Source organism: Talpa occidentalis, unplaced genomic scaffold (assembly GCF_014898055.3).
Source record: "Talpa occidentalis isolate TD23 unplaced genomic scaffold, MPIMG_talOcc4v2.1 talOcc4.3, whole genome shotgun sequence".
NCBI lineage: Eukaryota > Metazoa > Chordata > Mammalia > Eulipotyphla > Talpidae > Talpa > Talpa occidentalis.
Window position 1 is genome coordinate 115,898,872 of NW_023603184.1, and position 23,596 is coordinate 115,922,467.

The following is a 23,596-nucleotide window of genomic DNA, read 5'->3' on the forward strand; positions in this document are numbered from 1 at the left end:
GTTCAGTACTTTAATAAAGTCTTTTTCTTTCAATGTTATCATCCCATCCACTGCTGCAATATAAAGATCTGGAATAAAGAATTTCCCATCTGAAAGAATGCCTTGTATTCCCATCAGCAAAGTAGGCACACTCTGGGAAACCAGCCAGGGTGTGGGGATGGCCTCCTATAAAACTGCCTTTTTATATGCACATTAGAACGGGATTCTACCTGTACCTGCAGTTGTTATATATGTACCGAATTCTCCCTACCCTTCAAGAACACAACGCCAAAACGAGGGCATTCTTTCATTTCCCCCATTTTTTGCCAAGAAAGGAATAACAAACTCGAAAACAAATTCCCAATTTTTTGGCAACCATCTACATTTTTGGGGTTTTTTAAAATATTTTCTTTGGTTAGAAAGTTTGTGCAAACCAAAGTCTAAAATTCTATAGCTTGCCTTGGGAACTCTATTTTCAAACACACCCCAAGACAGCCCTGGCGCCGGCCGAGTTCTACAGCATGGAAATAGAACAGATTAACCAGCACCACGACGGGCACGGGCTCGGGAGGCTGCAGAGGGCTGCGCTGAGGTCACCCGGCCGGCAAGCCCGTGGCTCCCGCCGCACTCGGGCCGGGTCTGTGCCCAGTCCCCCCGCCCCCCAAGTCTGCGGCGCAGAAGGGGCCAGGTGGGCGAGGCGGGGCTTCTCTTTGAACTCCCCGTTCCCCTTCCAGCGCCGCGCACCTGCGGCCCGCGCCCCCTCCAAGTTCCCGCTGGACGCCCCGCCGGGCGAGGGGCGCCCCTGGGCCGGCAGCCGCGAGCCGGGGGGGCGGTGGGGGCGAGCCGGGCGCGCTATTTTCTTTCCAAGTCAGCCTCCCTGAGGATGTTGGATTTGGCGGAGTCTGCTCTTTGAAATACTATCTTGGGCACCTCACACGTTTAAAAGAATTTTTATTTATTTTTTTTTAATTGCAAGCCTCCCCGGAGCACCCGGCAGCTGGAGAGCAGGCCCGAGGCCGCGTCCCCTCCCTCTGGCCGCCCCCGCTTCCCGGCTCCCCGCCCCCGCCCCCCGCCCGGCGCGGACTCGCGGGCGCCGCCCCCTCCCGCGCGCCCACTTGGTTCCTCCCAGCTGCCGTGTGAATGGGCCGCCCTCCGGGTTCCGCGGAGGGGGCGGCGGGAAGAGGCCGAGCCCGGGCCCCGGCGGCCGCCGCCCCCGCCCCCGCCCCGCGCGGCCCACGCCGGGATCTGCGTCACTCGGCCGCGCGTGGGCGGGAGCCGGAGCGGCGAATGTAGCAAGAGCGGAATCTCCCAATGTGACAGCGCGCGGGGGGTGGAGGCGGCGGAGGCGGGCGGCGGGCGGCGGGCGGCGGGCGGGGGAGGGGAGGGCGCGCGGGGCGGGCGGGGGCGGAGGCGGAGGCGGAGGGAGGACGCGGGGGGACGCGCCGCCGCCGCTGCCCGCGCGCCGGAGCCCGAGGAGCCGCGGCGGCCACCGCGGCCGAGCGAGCGCCGTCGGGGCTGGCGGGCGGGAAGGAGCGGCGGGGCCCGGCTCGGGGGGGACCGGAGAGCGCGCGCCCACCACCTTCCCTTCCCCCCTCGATGGGCGCGGGGGCGTCCCGGCCGCCGCAGCCGCCTGAGGAGGGAGCGCCCGGGGCCGGCGTTCCGGAGTTGGGGCTGAGCCGTCCTCGAGGGAGAGCGCGCCAAGACCGCTGCCGCCGCGGGCCCGGTACGTACCGAGTCGCGGTCCGCCCGGCGCGGGGCGCGCGCGTGTCCCCGCGGCCGCGGGAGAACTTGGGGCGGCGGAGCGGCCGGGGCGCGGGCCCCGGGGCAGCGGGCCTCGGGCGGCCGCCGCCGGAAGGAGAAGGCGGCGCTGGGCTCGTGTGGGCGACTCCCGGAGAAACTGGGTGCGCGGGGCAGCGAGCCGAGGGCGAGCGCCGCAGCGGGCCGCCCTGGAGCGTCTCCCCGCCGGGGAGCGAAGGGGGGGTGGGGTCCGGGGTCCCCGCTCCGGCCCGAGCCGGGGTCGGGGCGCGGTGGCGCGCGGTGCGGTGCGTCGGGGGTGCGCGCGCCGGCCCCGGAGTTTTGCAGCCGCCTTCCCCGGCGGCGGAATCTTTGTGTTGGTTTGTTTACTTTAGGAAAGTATTGCACTTAAAGGTTTAGTTCTTGTCCTGGGTATTTTTCACCTTCCGAGCCTAGTTTTTCTTTTTTGAAAGCGGAAGGAGAGTTTTGCTTGGAAGTAGCTTGCAGAAACTTGGCACCAAGGGGCAGGGGAGCAAGAGAGACTCATTGTGCTCGAGAAGGCCGAGTGTGGAATTTGCAAACACATGTGGGACATACAAGCCTGGGATGCAGAGGTGTGTGACCTTATTGGTGTAGAAACATCGCGAATGCTATCAAATGTTGGTGGGCTGCAGCCTCAGGGTTCACAAGGCTTAAGATGTGAAGCGACAGTTACAGTAAGTGCAAATGTCAGAGCATGGGAAAGGATAATTGCGTTGGAGTGTGTACTTGCAGGTTCCGAAGACCAAATTTTGCAGCAGGTCATCAGGAGCAGCTCTTAAGTATGCACCACTCGGTGAGATCCAGGCTGCATGGAAAATTTGGGGGTAGCTGTCGATTTAAAATTTTATCCCTAAGAGTTCATTTGGTTTGCCAGTGACATGTCTGCAAACTTCGGAGTGCAAAGATCAGACGCAGAGGGAAAACCTCAAATCTTGTTTAAAAATATTTTGGCAGTTTTAATAGATATTGGATTGCGAGGAAGAGAGGAACAGAATTTAAAATAGATTAGTCACGTAGGAAATGCTTAGCTGTTTTGTTAAAAAGTGTGCACGCAGTTACCTGCTTGGATTTTTTACCTTTTTGAAAAATTTCTCCTGTAAAACATACCAAATAAAGACATGTCATTTATGTGTGGATTTTAAGATGGAATGTTGGGGGAGAGAATGCACAGGATTTACTTTTTCTAGTCTGGGTGGAGGCTGGTATCTTCCTGAAGACTTAAAAGAGCTGCTTCTAATCTAAGTGCCACTAAAAGTGTCTCTTGGGTTTTCAAGGGTATCCAGGCTTCCTCCATTTTTTGATTTTTATCTGAGTCATTTAATACTGTCATATTCAGTTTTTGAAATCACGATGCCTTTAGAGGTATTGAAATTAAAATAAGGGTTCTTTTGAATTTATAGATGTGTGGCAAGGTCTGACTTTATTTCTGTTTGGATTTTAGATATTGGAAAATTAGATCTTGAGAGAATAATTTCAAGAAACCATTGGACGGTTTCTCATTTTAATTTTTATTATTTTTAGTATCTTGCACGAAAGTTAATATGCCATCCCAGTATTAGAAGAATTTTGTTTTTCTTGGCTCTGGTGATTTCCTGTTGCTTGTACATGTATTAATAATAAGAAAAACATTGAGACATTATAGATCTTTATTTTATTGCATCCTGCCTGCTGATTGTAGATGTTATTAAAATAACATATTTTTAGGAATACTGTAGTTGACATAAGGAAATTTAGTGAGTTTAATAAATTGATATATCTGGTAACTAGTTGACATCTTATTTCAGAATTATTAATAAAGTAGACTAATCCTAGCTAAATAAATAAAAATTTTATTTTTTTGTGAGTAGTAAATAACATCCACTACTTTATAGGAAAGTTAATAGTTAATAGATTTCCATTCTCTTTGTTATTTAGATAATCAGTTAAAGCATTAGATTTTTTTTTAATTACACTTTAAAATCTTAACTGGTTTATTAAATTTTGGAGGGGGATGCAGTAGAATTTTTGAAAGAAGAAATTAGATGTATAACACAGTGGGGGAGACTTGAAAAATTTATTGTATGAACTTTAAATTTTTATAGTAAAAAGATGATGGAAACAAATATGTCAGGTTTTTTGGTTTGTTGATCTACACTCTGTTCAAAGATTTAGGCCTCATCTATTAGATTATTACTAGGATAATTGTTTTTGTTTATGCTATTCCTGTGCATTATTGGAAATGAAAGCTCTGTAAAATTTACCTTTCTATGTAAAATTGTGTTCTGGATACAATAGGACCATAATATATTTTACCTTACTTTAATGAAATGAACATTTTACAATGTTTTGAGCAGTTTAAGATTTTGCTAAATTATTGACCTGTGTATTCCTATTTCATTGTGGAGTCTGTTAAACATGCTAAGGAATGAATGATATACTCAGGCATAACACAAGGTTGTTACCCCTGTGCTTTGGATTTAGTTTATCTTACCTGCTTCTTTTATTCTTTGTAGTACAATGAAGTATAGTTCAGTTATTATATTAAATGCAAATTTCCTTTTTGATCTGACATTTTCAATAAGTAGTACAATAGTTGAATATACTCTCTTAAACTTAATAATGGAACAAGTGGGAAATTAGAGAAGTTGATGCTGGGAAAAAATAGTAATCCTCATCTTGTCAGAATTCACACAGCTAAAACATACCATTAAGCTTTCAAATAGTTTGTCATTTCTCAAAACGTTGTGTTTGGAGTTTGCACATTAATTTTCACATTATGTTAATTTGATAATTTTAAAAGAAATTTCTGAAAGAAGATAAGTTAAATATATATATACTGCATGCTCAGAAGGCATTTACTGTTTGTTAAATGAGTTTGTTAGTTGATTGAAGGATTTCCAGCCATATAACATGAAATGCTGGTATTTAGCTCTTGGTATTATAGCTAGTGCATAGTTATTAATTAATTGCAAAATAAATCTGATTTACATTTTTCTGATTTTGATAAATTGAATAAACACATTAAATACTTTCATTAAATTTTTAAGGGATCTGAAATTTTTTTTCCAACTTCATTTTAGAATTCAGAAAAGCATCAATATAAGTTTCCCAAATTACCATTAATTCATTAGAAGCTAATGTTTAATTCATGCTATGACAGTAGTAAGATCCAAAAAACATTTTCACTTAAGATATAGCACTGAATGCTTATTAATAAAGGTGCTTAGATAAATTGTTTGATACTTCAAATGCATAAACAGGAATTAGTACCTAGGCCATTCCCTGCAATTTTAAGTAACCCATTCATGTAAGTGAAATTTAATTAGTTTCAGGAATAGGACAAAAGTGACAAAATTAATTTCCTAGGCTTATTAAGGCTTTTGCTATGCCAAATTATGGCTTTTTAATTAGTCTTTTTCCAGTTTTAATCTGTAGTATATCCATCATTCTCCCCTGACCTCTGTACCTTAAAGCTATACTTTCCCAAAACTTGGCAGTACTTCAGAGGCTTTAAATGTAGTCTCTGCCCTCAGATTTCCTGTTTCCTTCCTTGTCATTTCCCATCCTTGTCTTTCATTCCTTTAGTATACACATGATCTCATACAGATAGCAGAAGGAAAATAATCTGGTGGAACTAATTCACCTTAATCTGTAAATGACTTTTGAGCTCTTATGCCCTTTCAAGTTTTTTCACATATCTTACAAGTATCTAAGAGGTTGCTGTTAATGTAGATAATTTTAAAAAGTAAAAATTTCAGGCTTTGTTGGGAGGAAGGAATTTATAGTCCTCTGCAATCATAAGTCAGATTTTATGGGGATTTTGCTCTTGGTTTCTCCCTACTTCTGAAAGTCTTCTCTTTGAGATGCCATGGACATAAAATATGTATATGCATATATAAATATATAGCTTAAGTATATATGTATGTGCATATATAAGTTTATATTATGTATGTCATGTAAAGGAAAATTCAAGAGTAGTGATTGATTATGAGTCCATTTGAGTGTAGTGATAATTTACAAGATTAATACTTGTTATTGGGAGATAACTGATAACTTTTATTAACACAGAAGAAAAGAGCTAGAATCTTTCAAGACTGAAATTGATTTCTTAAATACTAGTGTTGGGTCTGATGCTAACACATGATGTATGTTTTACTAATTATGTGTAGTTCCTATATTTGGGGGAGCATTTTTTTAATCTCTTGGAAAAATAGCATGTTGGGACTCCAACATAAAGCCTTATAAGTATTGAGAGTGAGAAAATAAAAAGGATTTGTAGGTAAAGTAGCAGGATGTGCTGTTATTAGGTTGGTAATTCACTGGGACACCAATTTATACAGTCTTCCATTTGGAATATGAAAGGAGGCTTCTGATCAGATTTTGATTCAAATGATGGTTTTCATGCAGCTGCAGCCTTGATAGAGATGTTTCTATCTTGAGCTCTGCTAGGAATAGAGAGGGACAAAAGATAAATGAGACTTAGTCTCTATCTTTACGGAGCTTATCACCTAGTGGTACCCTGTTCCACAGAACCAGGTGAGGCTGCTTCTCTGTTCCATTTATGTACACTTCACTTAGTTTCTGTCACAATTTAAGTGCTTACTTTTCTTTTTTTTTTTTTTTTCTTACTTTTCTTTCTCTTCTTTCTTAACTGATTCTTCCTGAAAGACTCCCTTTCTTCTCTCTTCAGGACTAGCTCAGTAACTGACATGTTTGAATAAATGAAGAAAAAAATGAGTGCGCAAGAAACAGAATTTTGGCAAGCTGAGAAGGGAGAAGACCCCTACTATATGGGGTGTGGAGAATGTTTTATGGAAAACACTTGGAGGTTACCTGGAACAAGGGCAGGGAAGCAGGATGCACATTTGAGAAATGCTCAGTGTATCTATTTGCTATGAGCATAGGAGTGTATTAGGGACCAGAGAGAAGGCTGAAAAGGTAATCTTGGGCCTGGGATACCTATTTGAGTATAGTATCTGTGCAATGGGGAAATTTGCACAACTGAGTTAAGAGTTATCTCTGTACTTAAGGAAGATAAAGTTGGCATTGTAATGTGGGATATATTGAAGGCCAGGAAGCTGGAGCAAGAACAGTGAAAACTAGAGTTAGGTGTTTTTGAGGCAGAGTAAGAAAAGGGGCGGTAGTGTGACCCAAGGGCATGCTGATTTGAGGAAGAAAAATGGAATCCTTACATTTATGAGCTCAGGGAACTGCAAGAATAGGGCGTGTAATTAACAGAAGCAAGAGTTGGGAATAGATTTGTTTCTCTAAAAGAAAGGAGGAAAATGAGATATATTACATATTTGCTTTTAGACTTAATGCATTTGAAGATTTTGACAGCCTGCAAGTGGTAGTTGAATGTGCATACCAGAAACTACTTGTGGTGATAGTTCTCAAACTTTGCAGGTATAACGATAATTTTTTTAATTAACAAAAGAAGCAAATTTTCATTGATAATTTCATTTTTTGTATTTGTTAATTGAGAATGCATATGACAAATAACTATAATGAATAGAATTATACTTTGAAACGTTTAAATGAATTTTTGTTTTTTAAATCACAAAGTGTTTATTTACCTTTATTTGCAAAGTAAACGTGTGAGAGGCATCTTTTTTACTCAGAACCATCTAATCACTGGTTCAAGTTACAAGTAGAGCTGTCCCAACTGCTGTAAGTGATAATTGAAGTCTGGAAGTCGATGAGATTATTAAGGGAGAAAATGGAAAGTCAATAGAAAAAAGATCTAATAAACTTTGGAGAATTCTTCCACTTAAAATATACTTAGGGAAGACAATATCATAATGGCATACCAACATCAGATGAAGAGCATGTCAAGGTGTGATGTCAAGCTGCCAAGAGATTGGAAAGAGAGAGACAGTGACAAATCAGTTATTTATTAGTTGGGATGGAGTTGTGGGGCCAGAAGCAGACTGAAACTTCCTGGAATGGGTTGAGGCAGGTTTGAAGGAATGATTCTTTTAAAGCATTCCTGACCCTAAGTCCCCACATTCCCAACTTCGAGAATGTCAGGGAAATATGGTTTTTCATAGCAGTAATAAGTGCTTTCTGCAGTAGAAAGAGCAGGAGTTGACCATTAAAAGTTTTCCTGACCAACTAGCTCCTATTTCACTTAGCATATTTTAATCTGGAAGATGACTGATCCTATATCCCACTGAGAGTCAAAGCGAGGTTTTTGGGTTTTTTTTTTTAAAGTTTCTGACACAACTTATTACCATTTTATCAGTAAATGACAACAGATGGCCTTAAACTCATCCTTTAATTCCTTTTCCTCTTTAACTGACCAGACTGAGGAACATTTAAGTTGGTGCAAGTTGAGTTTGCTATACAAAAGCCTTTACTGTAGCTTTTGAATACAGTAAGAATGAGTAATTGGTTTTTCTTAACTGGAATTCATAAAAAGGTCAGACTCAGCATGTTTGTTCCAGCATGTCTTGAAAAGGCCAGGTAACAGTTTTCAGTTGAGTAGATATACTGTACTATTAGCTGCCTGTGTATAATGTTGTGTAAGTGTCCTTGTTATATTTATTTCAGATTGAGAGAGGCAGATAGAAGCTTACTCTTGACTTATTTGACCTTCATGTTGAAGCATGAATGGGATTCAGAGTTAGTAAAAACAGAAAATCTCATCTTATAAAAATTTTCTTTTAAATCAAATCAAGTTAATATATGAAGTGGTGGGTGTTCAAATTATCACCCCAGGCTTTTGTAGAAAATGGAAACACTCTTAAAGCAAAAGCTTAGGGAGAAAACTCCTTTCCCAGCAGTAAGTGCCAGTCTTTAGAAAGCCCCCTGGGACTCTAAATAGTTCACTTATTTATCTTGCATCTGTTATCTTGGCTTTGAAAATGTAAGCTTGGTCCTGTCATTCCTATGGAGATATTCATAACTACTTCTTTTTACTGGTACTGAAGGGCTTTCTCTTAGGAAGTAGGGGGTTTCCTTTCTTTTTGGGTAAAGATGAGGAAGGATAAAAGTTGAAATATTTTTCTAAAATCATTGCCTTATCTTGGAAGACTAAAACCTAAGTTTGTGTCTTTAGCTTTTTTTTAAGGTTTTCCTTTTATATTTGTCTAGCATTTTTTTAAATTGCTCATGAAAAGATTCAGAACTCTTCTTCCATATTTTTTCTTGTAATCTTTCCTCTCTTCATAATTTGGGGAGTACGTATTGGTGAGATAATTGATAACATCATACATCTTGCAAAGTTAAAATTATTTATAAAAAGGATTGCGTGCATGCATATATGTATGGGAATTTTTTATTTTTTGGTTATACTCCAGTTGAAAGGCCGTATATCTATTATTGCATTAGGTGTATGATAGGAAAGTACATTTCTTTTCTTCACCTCAGACACTTTCTGGAAGCCCTTTTCCTTGGAATAATGTAGTCTAGTGCAGACCTGTATCTCCTGAGGGCTGTGTTTTTGGGGGTAGGGATCTGGATGGTGGGCTCTTTATGGAGCATCTCCTCTGGAGTGGCAGGACTAGCTAATCTTCCCTTGGGCTATTTAGAAGATGTAAGAATGTTGTTATCTCCAGAGGGTATACTAAATAGGTATCTTCTAGTGTGGTTTGCCAAAATTGCCAAATGATGGCACACTTCTGAGATGTGCCTCAGATGCCTGGGAAACTGTATTTTTAAAAAGCGCCCCAGATGATTTCCAGGGTGTTTGTAGAAACTGTTGGCCCCTGATTCAGTTTTTTGTGTGTCTCTTGAGAAAGTCAGTCAGGTCACTTGGCAATGCCTTTGTAAAATTTGAAGAGGTCATTATTTGATCAAAGCAGATTGTGGTCAGTATAGAGGCGCCAGAAGATGGGGCTTCCCTTAAAGTTGTAGGGAGATGCATTCTCCTTGGATGCGATAACTGAGTCTAGACGTTTGTATAGTGTTTGGGTTAATGGCATGAAGGGAAAGTCCCAGATTTGGTGACCTCCTGGCCCTTAGGGATATTCCTAATATTCCTATGCTTGTTCATCTCCTGGTTAACTGTTGTGCTATACTGTTTTGATTTGAGAGTAGAGCTTCCATTTTCCTCTGATGTATGTTTTTGTTGTTTTTTTTTTTAACCTTCTGTAATTTTCTCCTTTTAATCCTGAGGGTGCATTGATTACAAGTTTGTTTGTTTCTCTTAAATGGAAGTACTTGGCCAACTTCTCTTTGTACGTGGGAGGTCTCCAGGCAACTGTGAATAACTTTTAGAGACTGCTAAGAGGTCAAGAATTACTTTGCTGGGTCTTGTCCTGTCTCTTTAAAGGCAGGCTTCTTTGTCTTACTTAGGCCCTAAAAGTGTTTTTTTTTTTTTTTTTTTTTCTTTGTCCTTGTCTCAGGGGCTTTCCTACTCTGGAGGGTTCTCCCACCCTCCCTGGTTTCATCCACTATCTTTACATAGTTAGACTCCAGTGTTATTTTGCAAGAAATACAGTTCTTCTACCCTGAATCACTTTCAAGTGTCATGTATTTGAGAGTCCCATCATCCCAATTTTTCTTTTTCCCCAATGCCTGTCACAATTCTAGACTCTTATGTATGTGAGCCCAGAGTCCTATATGATTCTTCTGTTCTGGAACCACAGAGAGTGTCAGTAAATGATACACCCTACCTTGCTTTTGTGCTCTTGGTTCCTAAATAAACTATCTTCCATCTCCTCCAATGCACAGTGGAATCTCTTCCTCTGCCTGCCAGACTAATCTTGCTAATTTTTCTTTAAATGGGAATGACTACTCCTATCTTGTAGGACTGTTGTGAGGATTAAGTGTAATGTAATATTAAGTATTTAGCATATTGTTTGACATAAAATAAGTATTCAGTGAATGGTAGTATAATATACTTCTTGCTTCCTTCTAAATTTATCCACACCATAGAAGCAGCAAAGTGAATAGTTAAAATATGTGAGCTATAGACCTCTGTGATGTGGCTCAGAGAACTGGGAGCCCTGGGAGCCTTAGTTTGAGTCCCCAGATGCTTGCTTCATCAGTTGTGCTATCTCAGGCAAATCTCTTACCTTCTTTGAGCCTTTGTATTTTTCTCTTTAAAATGAAAAGATTATGCTGACTATTAGGATTGTTTGGAGGAAAAAATGGCATAAAGTTCTAAGAATGCTTCCTTAATGTCAGTTGCTATGCATATACTTGTTTTTGTTCTTTCCAAACTGTGTTGTTAAATCCTATAGTGTCTAACAAATAGCTTTAAGAAGTTTGAAGCAAGTGTGATAATTTTTTCCTCTCTCCTTTCTGCAGGTTAAGCTCATCACAGTAATGGCTGCGGCCTTACCCAGGACCCTGGGGGAGTTGCAGCTGTATAGAATATTACAAAAAGCCAATCTGCTTTCTTATTTTGATGCCTTTATCCAGCAAGGTGGTGACGATGTCCAGCAACTCTGTGAAGCTGGAGAAGAGGAATTCTTGGAAATCATGGCCCTCGTGGGCATGGCTAGCAAGCCCCTTCATGTGAGAAGGCTTCAGAAAGCTTTGAGAGACTGGGTTACAAACCCTGGCCTTTTCAATCAGCCGCTGACTTCTCTGCCAGTCAGTAGCATTCCCATCTATAAATTACCAGAGGGATCACCAACCTGGCTGGGAATATCCTGCAGCAGTTATGAAAGAAATAGCAGTGCCCGGGAACCTCATTTAAAAATCCCCAAGTGTGCTGCCACCACCTGTGTGCAGAGTCTGGGACAGGGGAAATCAGATGTGGGGAGCTTAGCGCTACAGGGTATTGGTGAATCCAGACTCTGGCAAGGCCACCATGCCACTGAAAGTGAGCACAGCCTTTCCCCAGCAGACCTTGGCTCCCCAGCATCCCCAAAGGAAAGCAGTGAGGCACTGGATGCTGCCGCAGCACTCTCTGTAGCTGAGTGTGTGGAGCGAATGGCCCCCACACTGCCGAAAAGTGACTTGAATGAAGTGAAAGAGCTGCTAAAAACCAACAAGAAGTTGGCCAAAATGATAGGTCATATCTTTGAGATGAGCGATGATGACCCACACAAAGAGGAGGAAATTCGAAAATACAGTGCAATATATGGAAGATTTGACTCAAAAAGAAAGGATGGGAAACATCTCACGCTTCATGAGGTAATACAAGTTCTTTGTATGTTTTGTAGTGTGTTGTGTTCCTTACAGAAGTTTGGTAATAGTCTGTAGCAAAGGAGATAACACTTCCTGAAAGCAGTATTAAAAATATTTAGGTGTTAGCAGAATATAACTCTTTTAAGAGAGTAGATAGACCATATTTACTGGGTTAGGATTTTTATGTTGAACTCAAACAGGTTTAGCTTTGGAGCTAGTGTAGGGTGACTTTTAAAAGATGTTTAAGTAGTGCAAACAAGAAGTCTGCCTTTGCAAGGTGGGTTTTTTTTTTTTTTTTTTTAAAGATTTATTTATGTATGCATACAAGAGCTAGGGTACAGGCCAGAGATGCGGGGGTGGGGTGGTGGTGGTGAGAGGATTCACCAGAGAGCGTGTAACAGAACAGGCAGATTGAGTGAAATACACTGCTGAGGGGAGCAACAGGCATGACTGGAGAGGTCTGCTTTGCCATGTGGGTTGCTCTCCGACCTGCCAGGCATCGAACTCATGCTGCAGAGTCTGTGGATTGCTTCATAGTGCAGTGCTTAATTCCTTGCGCCACCAGGGAGGCTCCAGGTGGGGTGTTTTTTAATTGTGAAATAAAATAGGATTTTAAATGTAACCATTTATTTTAAAAACCACTTTTTATACATTTTTTTAGAAAAAGACATTTTGTACAGATACCATAATTTAAAGCAATTTTTAGCTAACAGAAAACAAAATTATATTAGAGGAATGTGGGAAGAATTACAGCTTTTAACATTGTTTTGGTTTAACATTGGCATTAAAAATTCTCATCACTTTATCTTTGTTGCATTCTATCCAGAAATACTCTGTGTAAGCATAAGAATGCATATATCATTTCTTTTGCATTTATTCCCTTTCTTTTTTTGTCCATTGGCAGCTCATCTTTAAGATTCAACCCAAGCACAAACTTAAATCTTTTCTGATATGTTCTCCCCCTCCACAAGTAGAATCCACCTTTCATTTATTACCTACATGCACTACATACACTATTGTCACAATAACTTTAGCACTTTATAGGGGTTTTTTTTGTATACTAAGCTGTCCTTTACAGTAACTTCTGAAAATACATTTGTTTTCCAAGCACTTGTAGGATGCATTATATTATACTTTGAGGATATAAAAATGAATGAGATACCTCTGCGTTGAAGAAACCTAATTTTTCTCTGGGGGGTGGGGAACAGCACCAATTCCTAATATTATTTGCAAGTGTGTCCCTTTTGCTATAGTCTTCTTAATATTGCATTTATCATTTCTTTATAATCTTGGCTAACACAATAGAGGAAAAAATTTCATTGCTCAAATTTACCCTTCTTAGTAAGGATGAGTATCTTAAATGTTTAACAGACCAATTTTGTGTTTTAATGTTTGAGTTGTTTGTCTTACTTTAAAAAAGATTGAATGGTAAGAACTTTTTGTGTTTTAAGGTTATTAACATTTTGTCTTAAATAGTAGACATTTTCCCAGATTATCATTTGTCCTTTGATTTTTCAAATGCTTTGTCATGTGAAATTTTATTTTTATGAAATCATACTAATTGATCTGCCCTGTTTGATTTCGTTAGTCTGTTCCTTCACCAATATAGTTACTTTAATTTCTGCAGCTTTATATTTTGGTATCTGAATAGGTAGAGTGCCATTTCAGTAATATTGTTTTGCAGTTTGTCTCTCTCTTTTTTAAGGTAATCTTAAGTATATTTCCTTAGAAATAAAAATTTTAATACATTTATCAGGTTTTCTCCAAATTTCTGTTGGTGCCTTAAAAGTATAGGTTAATTTGGAAGGAAATGACATGTTTACAACAATGAGAGCTTTCACATAGTTATATAAAATGTGTAGTATTTAGATCTGTTACATTCTTCCGTAAGTACATAGTTCTTATTCATAGGTTCTGCACATTTCTTGTTAGGTCAGATTGTCTGTATTATATATGTGTGTTAAATATCTATAGGATATAAATTGATTTATATAGGAGAGACAGATATATAAGAAATGAAGAAGATTGAATTGTAAATTAATTTTTCCCACTTTTTAAAAATTGCTATCACTGACTGATTTTTTTAAGTTAATCTTGTTTTCAGCAATTTCCCCATCTGATCTTTTTAAATACATGAGTTTAGATATGAATAGATGCTGATGCTTAAGATCAAAATTTTGGGTAGCAAAATTAATTACAATAAATCTGTGATTTGATCTATTTCAGACATATCCTTTTACAGTTGCTATATATGACTGTTAGGCAATAACAGAAGAATTTGTGAAGTAGGTCTAGAAAACATAGTTAGCATAATAGTTCACATACACTTTGGCACTTGCATAATCTATGAACCAATAGAGTGAATCTACTAAAAGGCTATTAGAGTTGCCATTATTAGAAAACAAAGGACAAAACAGGCTGGCAGTTTTAGTTTCATGCTTTAATCCAGTTTTCATATTATTTTAAAATCATAGTAGATGAAATGCAAAGTTGAATCAAAAGATCTATTTTTATCAAAGCAGAAGTATTTTAAAGAGATGACTTTAATAAACTCAGTCAACCTCACTTTTTAAAAGAAAAATCTTACCCTACTTAAAAAAAATCCGAAACAAATTATTTCACACTTGGCTTTTGCTAAGGGGCTCTTTACATCTTTGGATAAATAGGTACAGATGGTATTTAAGTAATGAGACCATCGTGGGTTTCCCAAAATAAGGGAACACTCAAAATGAATGCCAGTAGGCTGAGATGTGGGGGTGGGGGTTTGGAAAATGTGGCTGTGTTTTTGAAACTTAACTTAGACCACTTGTTACTTGTAACTCAAGTTGTGAATATGATCCAATAATATAGTTTAGGATAGGAGTTTATGAATCAGAAAGCTGTCTTCAGAACTTGATGGAAATTACAAATCCTGAGGGAATTAAAGAAGGTACTCTTTAATGTACCTTTTAAATGTTACAGCAATAGGAGTGAAATAATTTTGTTTTTATAAATTCTTAAGATTAAAGAATATTACCAGTTTGTCCTCAATTTCCAAATAAGGAAATATGACACATCCATAATTCACTGCCAGCAGTATTTCTGAGCATTTTCTTCATATAAACTCTATGGCTACTCATCTTTTAATTTTTTAAGCCATAGAATTGTATGTAGGTCACTAGTGGATGAAAATCAAGAAGTTATCTACACCTAAAAATGTTTTTTCAGCTCTCACAAGTACATAAGATTCTCTATTTTGTAGGCATTTTTATACTTGTTTCTAAATATATACTATAAGAATTCTGGAATGAATCATTGTTATAAAGACCTTTTTTTTTTTAGTTTAAAGAATCAGTAATAGTCTTCCAACTTGGTTTAGCATGACTTGCTTTATAGGAGTCAAGACTATAAAGGTAGTGTGAGGGGCTGAGGCTCAGAATCACTCTATTAGTGTAGAGCATGTGCCAAGGGGCAAATCTGTAAGCACTTATATTAGGAAAAAGCTCAAGCAGGCAGAATGTTCTCTTTCTCCAAAGGTATGTTAGCAGATGGTAAACTAGGCAAGCCATGCACATCAGATCTTAAATCAGTGAATGGATGAGGACAGATAAACTGAAAGTTGACCACAGCAAGACACTATATTATGTAAAAGCTTTTATATTTGTCAGCCAGTAGCAAATTTCTGACACCTCTATAACTCAAAGATGGGAAGGGGGAGAGAGGGAGATCTAGCATCAATGGGTAAGTTGTAGACCTACTCATAGAGTAAACAATGATGGCAAATTTAGGTCCTTTTCCATCCTGGTGTTGAGAATTCAAGGCTGGATGTTTCCAAGGCATCCAGCAATCTCAGTTTTAAGTGAGGAAGAATGTTGAATCTGGGAAGCCCTTAGCCTTACTGGACACATTATTAGTAAGTTATGATGCTGTATAATACATAACAGTCAACTTAGAATGGATATATTTCAGCATTTCATACTTGAAAAGAAGTGCCAGACATTTTCTTCTGATGATTTTTAGAACTGTGTTATGGGACTAATTGTCCCTGTAAACTAATAGGATTATTAGATTAGTCTCTTTCTTCTTGGGTCACTTTTGGTAATTTATATTTTTCTAAGAATGTTCATTTAATCTGATTTTTCAAACTTAGTAGCGTAAAGTTACTTATAGCTTTTAGGGCTTTTTTTGGGTCCATTTATCTCTTTCCTCTTCCCCCTCCCAGTCTATCTTGCTCAGAGTTTGTCAGTTTTATTAATCTCTTTGAGAGATCGGCAAAGTAGAACCTGTGAAGCCACACCTGGCCTGCCTTCTCCTCATTTTGCAGTTAAACATTTATTGGGATACAGCCATACCTATTTGTTTGCTATTGTCTGTGGCTACTTTTGAATTACAGTCTCAGAGTTGATTTGTTGTAATATAGACTGTTTGGCCTATAAAGCCTAAAATATTTACTACCTGACATTTTACAGAAAAAGTCTATTGATCTCTGATCTTTTTGAAGAAACAACTTTTGCCTTTTTAATTGAGTAATTCTGTGTGTGTGTGTGTGTGTGTGTGTGTGTGTATTTCTACTTTCTTACAGTTTATTTTACTGTTATTTTCTAACGTGGGTGCTTAGTTTAAATATTTTTTTCCTAATGCAAGCTGCCTGTAATTTCTAAGGCTGTATTTTCTCAGTATATATGGAATTACTGTTATTCCCTGTGTTTTGATATGAAGGTGGTTTTTCAATTCTGATTACTTCTCTTTTTGTTTGTGATTTCTTTTCTGACCCATTAGTTATTTAAAGTATTGTTTCTTTGGGCCTCCCCGGTGGCGCAGCGGTTGAGCACTGGGTTGCGAAGCTGCCCGAGGCCTCTGCGGCGCCGGTTCGATCCCGGGCTGCTCCCTGGCCACCGGAGGAGGGTCCCACATGGTGCGCAGACCTCTCCTGCGGCCCGCTGCTCCCCTCAGCAGTGTACTTCGGTCCTTCTGCCTGCTCTGCTCCCCGCTCTGGCTCTGGTGAATTCTCTCACCCTCCCGCGCTTCTGACTGTACCCAGTGCATGTATAAACAAAACAAACAAACAAACCAGCAAACAAATAAATAAAGCATGCCTCTATTAAAAAAAAAAAAAAAAAAAAAAGTATTGTTTCTTTCGAAATATGAGGCTTTTTTCCCCTTAGTGCTTTTTCATGATTTCTAACGGAATTACATTTTGGTCAGTCAACATGATTTGCATGATGCCAACCTTTAAAATTCACTGAAATTTTATTTATAGCCCAGTATGCTATCATGTTTTTAATGTGCCTGGGAATAGTCTCATCTTCATTTAATGTTAGTATTTCCTGTGTGTCTGTTTTAACAATCTTGTTAACTCTTTAAATTTTCTATAATATGTACGTGTGTGTGTGTGTGTGTGTGTGTGTGTGTGTGTAGTCTGCTCTATTAGTAACTAAGAACTATATGTTAAAGTCATCTGCTGTGATGGTGAAATTATATGTTTCTCTGTATTATGTAGCAACTATTAATCTTTAATAATGCATTTTGCTTTAAAAATCTTTCTTGTGTTGGGCCTCCCCGGTGGTGCAGCGGTTGAGCGCTGGGTTGCGAAGCTGCCCGCAGCCTCTGCAGTGCCAGTTTGATCCCCGGCTGCTCCCTGGCCACCGGAGGAGGGTCCCACATGGCGCGCAGACCTCTCCTGCCGCCCGCTGCTCCCCTCAGCAGTGTGCTTCGGTCCTTCTGCCTGCTCTGCTCCCGCTGTGGCTCTGGTGGGTTCTCTCACCCTCCTGCGCTTCTGACTGTACCCAGTGCTTTTATAAATAAATAAAATAAATAAATAAATCTTAAATAAATAAATAAATAAATAAATAAAAATCTTTCTTGTCCGATATTAATGTAAGTACATGAGCTTTCTTTTTATTAGTAATATTACATGTTCTTTCCATTCTTTCACTTTTGGCCCTTTTGAATCCATGTTTTAGATACATTTTTTGTAAATACCAGTGGTTGGATTTTTTAAACTCCAATCTTATATTCTCCTGTCTTTTAAGTGGAACATTTGGTCCATTTACATTTATTATGGTGGCTAATATTTTGAATTTATTTCCATTTTGCACTCTGTATCTCAGATTTACCTTCTGGAATTTGTTTTCTTTAACTTGAAGCAGATCATGTAGCATATGAAGACCTTTCCTTATGAAGACCTTCTTGTGGCAGACTCACTGTCCTTCCCCACCCCACTGGAAAATGTCTTTAATTTACCACATTCTTAATGGTTTATTTTGAGTATTCAGTTCTATAGTATCAGTTGTTTTCCTTTAGTAATTGAAGATACTATTTCATTGACTTGAATATTTCATTGCTGTGTTTTAAGAGTCAGTGGTTATCTAATTTTTGTTTGCTTTTGAAATCTGTTTGCCTCTGCCCCAATTTCTTCTCTCCTTCTGATTTCTTAATTTTTCTTTGTCTTTTAGACTCTTTAGTCATATTTTCACCCTTCTTTAAAAAAAGTCTTTGAGCATTTGATTCTGCTATCCATTGTTTCAACTGGTTTTTACTTTTGTTATGATTTCTATCTACAAACTCGTGTTTTTGAGACCTAAGAGCAAAATGGATGCATCCAAAGATTATTTGCTTTTGCTTCCATCAGGTATCTACACTCTGCACACTACAACTCTGATGCCCTATGAAAATAATTCTCAGCCCACTTAGTTATGAATAAGGGCAGAAAGCCCATGTGAGGGCTGCTTTACACTTGTGAAATATCAAGGGTATCTTCTGTTCTCTCCCACTCAGTTACAAGGTTCATGACAGAATATACCTGGAGCTACAGATATATTCCTAATTCAGCCTTTCACTGGGATTGTAGTGCTTTGTGGTTTCAGCTTTATCTCCCTACAGAGAGTTAAAATCCTCATCTTTGGTGGATTTGGGGCTTTTCCGATTGTTCTCATACTCAGCAACCCCATGAGGCTATGAAGAGTGAAACTCAAGTTTATCTGGTTTAGCAACTATCTTCAGCTTACTCCTTTGAGATGTTGTTTTCATTCATTTTGCCAGGAATACAGGAATAGTTTTCTTTCTTTTTTTTTTTTTTTTTTTTGCTGACTCATGGATTCATTTAAAATAATATTTCCCCCTTGCTATTTAACCCAGCATTTTTAGTTGCTTTCTGTGAGAGGGGGCAGTGGTGGCACCTAGCCTTCCCTATGCTGGAAATGAAAGTCTAGATTGTCATTTAGTCTCCCTGGCACACAGCATTCCATTGTATTTTTATGCTAACAATACTTAATCAGAAGTAACAATCATTTGATTTTTAAAAATTATAATTTTAACTACCAGTTAAAAATTTTTTGTCTAGTTGAAAATGATAGATAACTTTAAGAAATTGTTCACATGAAAATATAAATGGAATTTTGCTATTTTTAACCATGGAGAAGAGGAAGTAACTAAACCAGTAAGGGAGAGTATCTTGTTATTTTATGCTTTTGACAAAATTAGAAACTTATAATTTCTTAAAAACTGGCTTGGTGCTACAGTGAGCAATTACTGTTTTTGGAATACATACACTGTTTTTCTTTTTAAAATATAATTATAATAGCTATTGATTTAATTATTAACAGCTGGGGTAATGAAATCTGGATAACACTGAAAGAACATACATTTTTTAGGGGAAAGCTTCATGAATCGACTTATTATTACAACTTGGGGTGAACTGTAATAACTTCTGTAGCCTCAGTTTTTCTACATGAAGTCCTAGAGACTGCTGGAACCTAAAATCAATAACAAGAATGTGTTATGTTTGTTTTTCTTGGTTTCTAGTAAGATGATGGAAGACTAGAACTTTGTTTCTAGTTTATGTTGAAAAGTTATTTTCTATGGTTATACATAAACTGTACCTCTAAAATATCAATTAGAACATCTTACTGACAATCAGAAATTCTCCGTAGTAGTTTAGATTTATGAGAACAAAAAGGAAGCAGCTACATAAAAAATAATTCAGATAGGGTCTTCAGTGTTATTGTAGCTACTGCTAAGCCAAAAATGAAGTTTATTTAGAAAATCATTCTTTCAAAGTATATTTCACTTTTAGTTCCAATAACATTGTACCATACCAAAAATACTTAGGGAAACTTTATTTTTTTTATGCCTCTTTAGAAGAAGAAGACTGAAAATAAATTATTTCTCCAATTACTCTTTTGTATTCAAGACTGGGTTTAAAAAAGGAGGGCTGAAAAAAAAAAGGGGGGGGGAGGGCTACTTTAAAGTAGCCAAATTGCTTATATCAAAATAAGCCGGTGTAAATTTCATAGGGGGAGGATGTTAGATATTTATATCTGCATTATATCTACATAATACCATAATTTTCTAGATGGGTTAAATACTTAAAAAGAAAAAACAAAACTGCTATATTATATAGGAGAACATTGTTACACATTTTTAGGATGAGAAGGGAGTTTCTGTGTGGTACTCAAGACAAAAATTGTAAGGCTTATGACAAACTATGGGTACCAAAACCAATAACAAGAAGCTCTACATATAATGAGTTACTGCTGTTAATACATAAACTCCTAAAGTCCCCAGGAAACAGGATTGTAATAGGAGAAACAACAGCCATGAGCAAGCTGTTTAAAAGTTAAAGACTTTTTTTTTTTTAAAAAAAGCTCAGTTTTACAGTTAAAAAAAAAAGCAAAGTATAAGCCAAATGTCATTGATGACAAATCAAATAGGTAAACCTTTCAAAAGATAATAATCACAATTGTTCAAGTTCTGGAAAATTGACTATAATTGTTGGTAGCATTTAGATTTGGAACAGCTTTTCTAGAGTGTAATTTGGTGTGAACTATGTAAATGTATAGGAATTTATTCCAAGGAAATAAATGAATATATGCACAACGATGCACATTTAAGAATATTCTTTGTAGTTTGCTTTATTTAGTACATGAAAAACTGGGTGTAGTTTAATGTCCAGAATGACACTGTGGTTGATTTAAAAAAAAACTGCTCTTTCCTACAATGGAATATTGATGTCTTAAGTAGCAAAACTGTTGCCTCTGAGAAAATTGAGGCTCTGAAATGTGTGTTTGCCCGTCCAAAGTCACAGAACTGGTAAGTGAAGGAGCAGGACTCATCACAGATATGTCTGTCATCAACTCCCATTCTCTTTGTCAACAATCATGTTGAATGAGTATGTTGAAAATATTTGATACACTATCTGCCAAATCCCTACATCTAGTGTAAATTAAAATATATGAAGGGGCCTCCCTGGTGGCCTAAGTGTTGAGTATGTACACTATGGCACAGCATACTTCTCCTATCTTGCCCGCTGCTCCCCTCAACAGTGTGTTTCAGTCGATCTGCCTGTTTTGGTCCCTACTCTGTCTCTGGTGAATCCTCTCACTCCCCCAAACCTCTGGCCTACACCCCAATTCTTCTCCAAAATAAATATTTTTAAAAGTTATGTGAAAAAACATTTTCAGGTTTATTGAACAATTTCAGGTTTTGAGTTTAAGATAACATTTGCTATTTTAAATTTAGTACAAGGGTTTTGGCCAACTAGCAGTTCTTTATTGACATTATTTATCACTTAGATGAAAGAATAGATTTAGACATATCTTAGATTAATGACTCCATTTAATATTTTCCATTTTAATAATTTTCCATTATAATATTAATTTGTGATAATTATGTTTTTTACTAGTTGAATTAATGTTTAACTAAACTCATTTCATTTTTTTCTTTCCTAAGAATTTTCTTGTTCACATTGAAAAAAAAATCTGTTAGACGATGTATACTAACATAACACATTGAGAAAAGATGTCAACTTTGTATACTCCAAAATCACCTGGTTTTTCATTTAGAAGAATGAGATGCAGAGCAATTTTTCCTTTTTCCATAAACCCTCATACCTAGACAAAAATAAGTAAAGCTTATAAATAAAATCAAGGTGACTGTTGGTTTAAGTTGTAAGAGATGGTTAAATGACTTGATTTTTTTCCCTAAAATTTAGCATCAGGCTAGGAATAAATTAGGAATAAAGATCAGCTTGATCTTTATAACTTATGGCTTTGTTATATAATGATGTGAAATTCTTATATTTTACATATTGATGAAATAAGAAATGTCTCTCATTGTTAAAACTGTATTTTGGATATGCAGCTCACTGTTAATGAAGCTGCCGCTCAACTCTGTGTGAAGGATAATGCCCTGCTGACAAGAAGAGATGAACTTTTTGCCCTGGCTAGGCAGATTTCTCGAGAAGTCACCTATAAATATACTTACAGAACCACCAAGTAAGTGTTTTGCATTGCTTGATAGAAATAGAGCTTGAAACACTATCCATTCATAGAATATAAGCGTTTCTGAAAAAGTAGAAGTGTGATTATAGTTCTTTAAAATTAAAACATGAAGTAACTTTTCAAAGCTACTGCAAATGTGGTTTTTGTTGTTTTGTTTTATTCTCTTTTGTCTGTCTTTTAAAAAACATTGTTTCCTGGCATTATTACATTGTTCTGGTTGGTTTGGTTTGGTTTGGTTTGGTTTTGAGAATGGAGATGAGATTTTGTTAGTCAGCACTTACAAACTTACTGTACACTAGGTATATGAACTTGTTGAACTCTCTGAAGAAGCAAAGTGGTTCCCTTTGAAAGGTGTTTTTACACTCTAGTGAGGTTAGCTGAAAGGTAAAAAAAAAAGATACACTGACTTGACTACTAGCAAGCGAACGTGAAACATGCTTTTGAAATAAAAACATAATATTGAAAAGCAATGATGATTTTAAAATTTACTGTAAACACCATATTTTTTTTTAAGATTTATTTTTATGTATGCATACAAGAACTGGGGTGTGGGGGAGGGGGGTGTGGTGAGAGGATTTACCAGAGACAGAAAAACACACAATTTATTGTTCATTTTATTCTCATTTGAACCCTAAACCTGTCTGTGAGTACAGACTATTTTGATTTTGTTCATTGGTTGCACGTGGACCCCAGTTTCCTGCACACCATGAGTTGTGCTTGTCACAGCTGAGTGGGTGCAGATTGACCATTTGCCTTAAAGTAACTGAGTGTTGTTGAAAATCCACCTCCTAAGCACCCTCCCCAGCCCTAATAAATCACATCCTCTGGGGATGGAGTCTTGGAATCCAAACTTTCACAAGCACCCCAGATGATTCTTGTGCATATTCAAGTTTGAAAACCACCATAAATGCATTTGCTGTTATCACCATTATTTTCCTAACTTAAAGTGCCTTGTTTTCTATCATATTTAGAGCCTCTGTATTTAGAAACTGACGAGTAAAATTACAGCCACTGAATGAAAAGTAAGAATATATAGCAACATTGTAAGATTATTTGCAAGAAAAGGAGTTGGGTAATCAAGAACTAATTTAGTAATTTTTCATTTTCTTCACCGTATTATACAACATTTTCTTTCCGAGTACTTTATTTCAATAATTTTCTTTAAACAAAGTAATACAGGTACATGAATTAAGAGTCCCTAAAGGACACAAACCTTATAATGAAACTCAGCAGTTTCCTTGCCCTATTCCCTCCCCATTCTGAATTTCATGCCCTAGAAGCAGTTGCTTTCAACATATTTTAGCATTTCCTCTAATATTTAGATTCATATTGATTTTTAAATTTTAATATATTTTTAAATACATGACACTTTTACATAATGTAGATGCCAAAATAATGTAAACAGATAATACAAAAATGTCCTTTTTTTATCCTGTTCTTCTCCACTTTAGACAGTTTTATTTGTTTAGTGATTATAGTTTTCCTTCAGAATTTATTTATACACATGCAATTATAAATAT

The 23,596-nt window shown here is 38.0% G+C and overlaps 1 protein-coding gene across 3 annotated transcripts in view; it reads left to right on the forward strand.

Annotated features, from left to right (window-relative positions):
- The first annotated feature begins 1,600 nt into the window (after positions 1–1,600).
- NAB1 (NGFI-A binding protein 1) overlaps positions 1,601–23,596 on the forward strand; it is a 41,931-nt gene continuing 19,935 nt past the window's right edge. For 2 of the 3 annotated variants that reach the window (XM_054699938.1, XM_037523720.2), the window contains exons 1-3: positions 2,187–2,327; positions 10,990–11,823; positions 21,937–22,070. In XM_054699938.1, the coding sequence (XP_054555913.1) occupies positions 2,298–2,327; positions 10,990–11,823; positions 21,937–22,070 (998 nt within the window). In that variant the 5' untranslated portion in view covers positions 2,187–2,297. Of the gene's footprint in view, positions 1,703–2,186; positions 2,328–10,989; positions 11,824–21,936; positions 22,071–23,596 lie in introns of those variants that run through there. The other variant, XM_037523721.2, reaches the window with a different exon arrangement.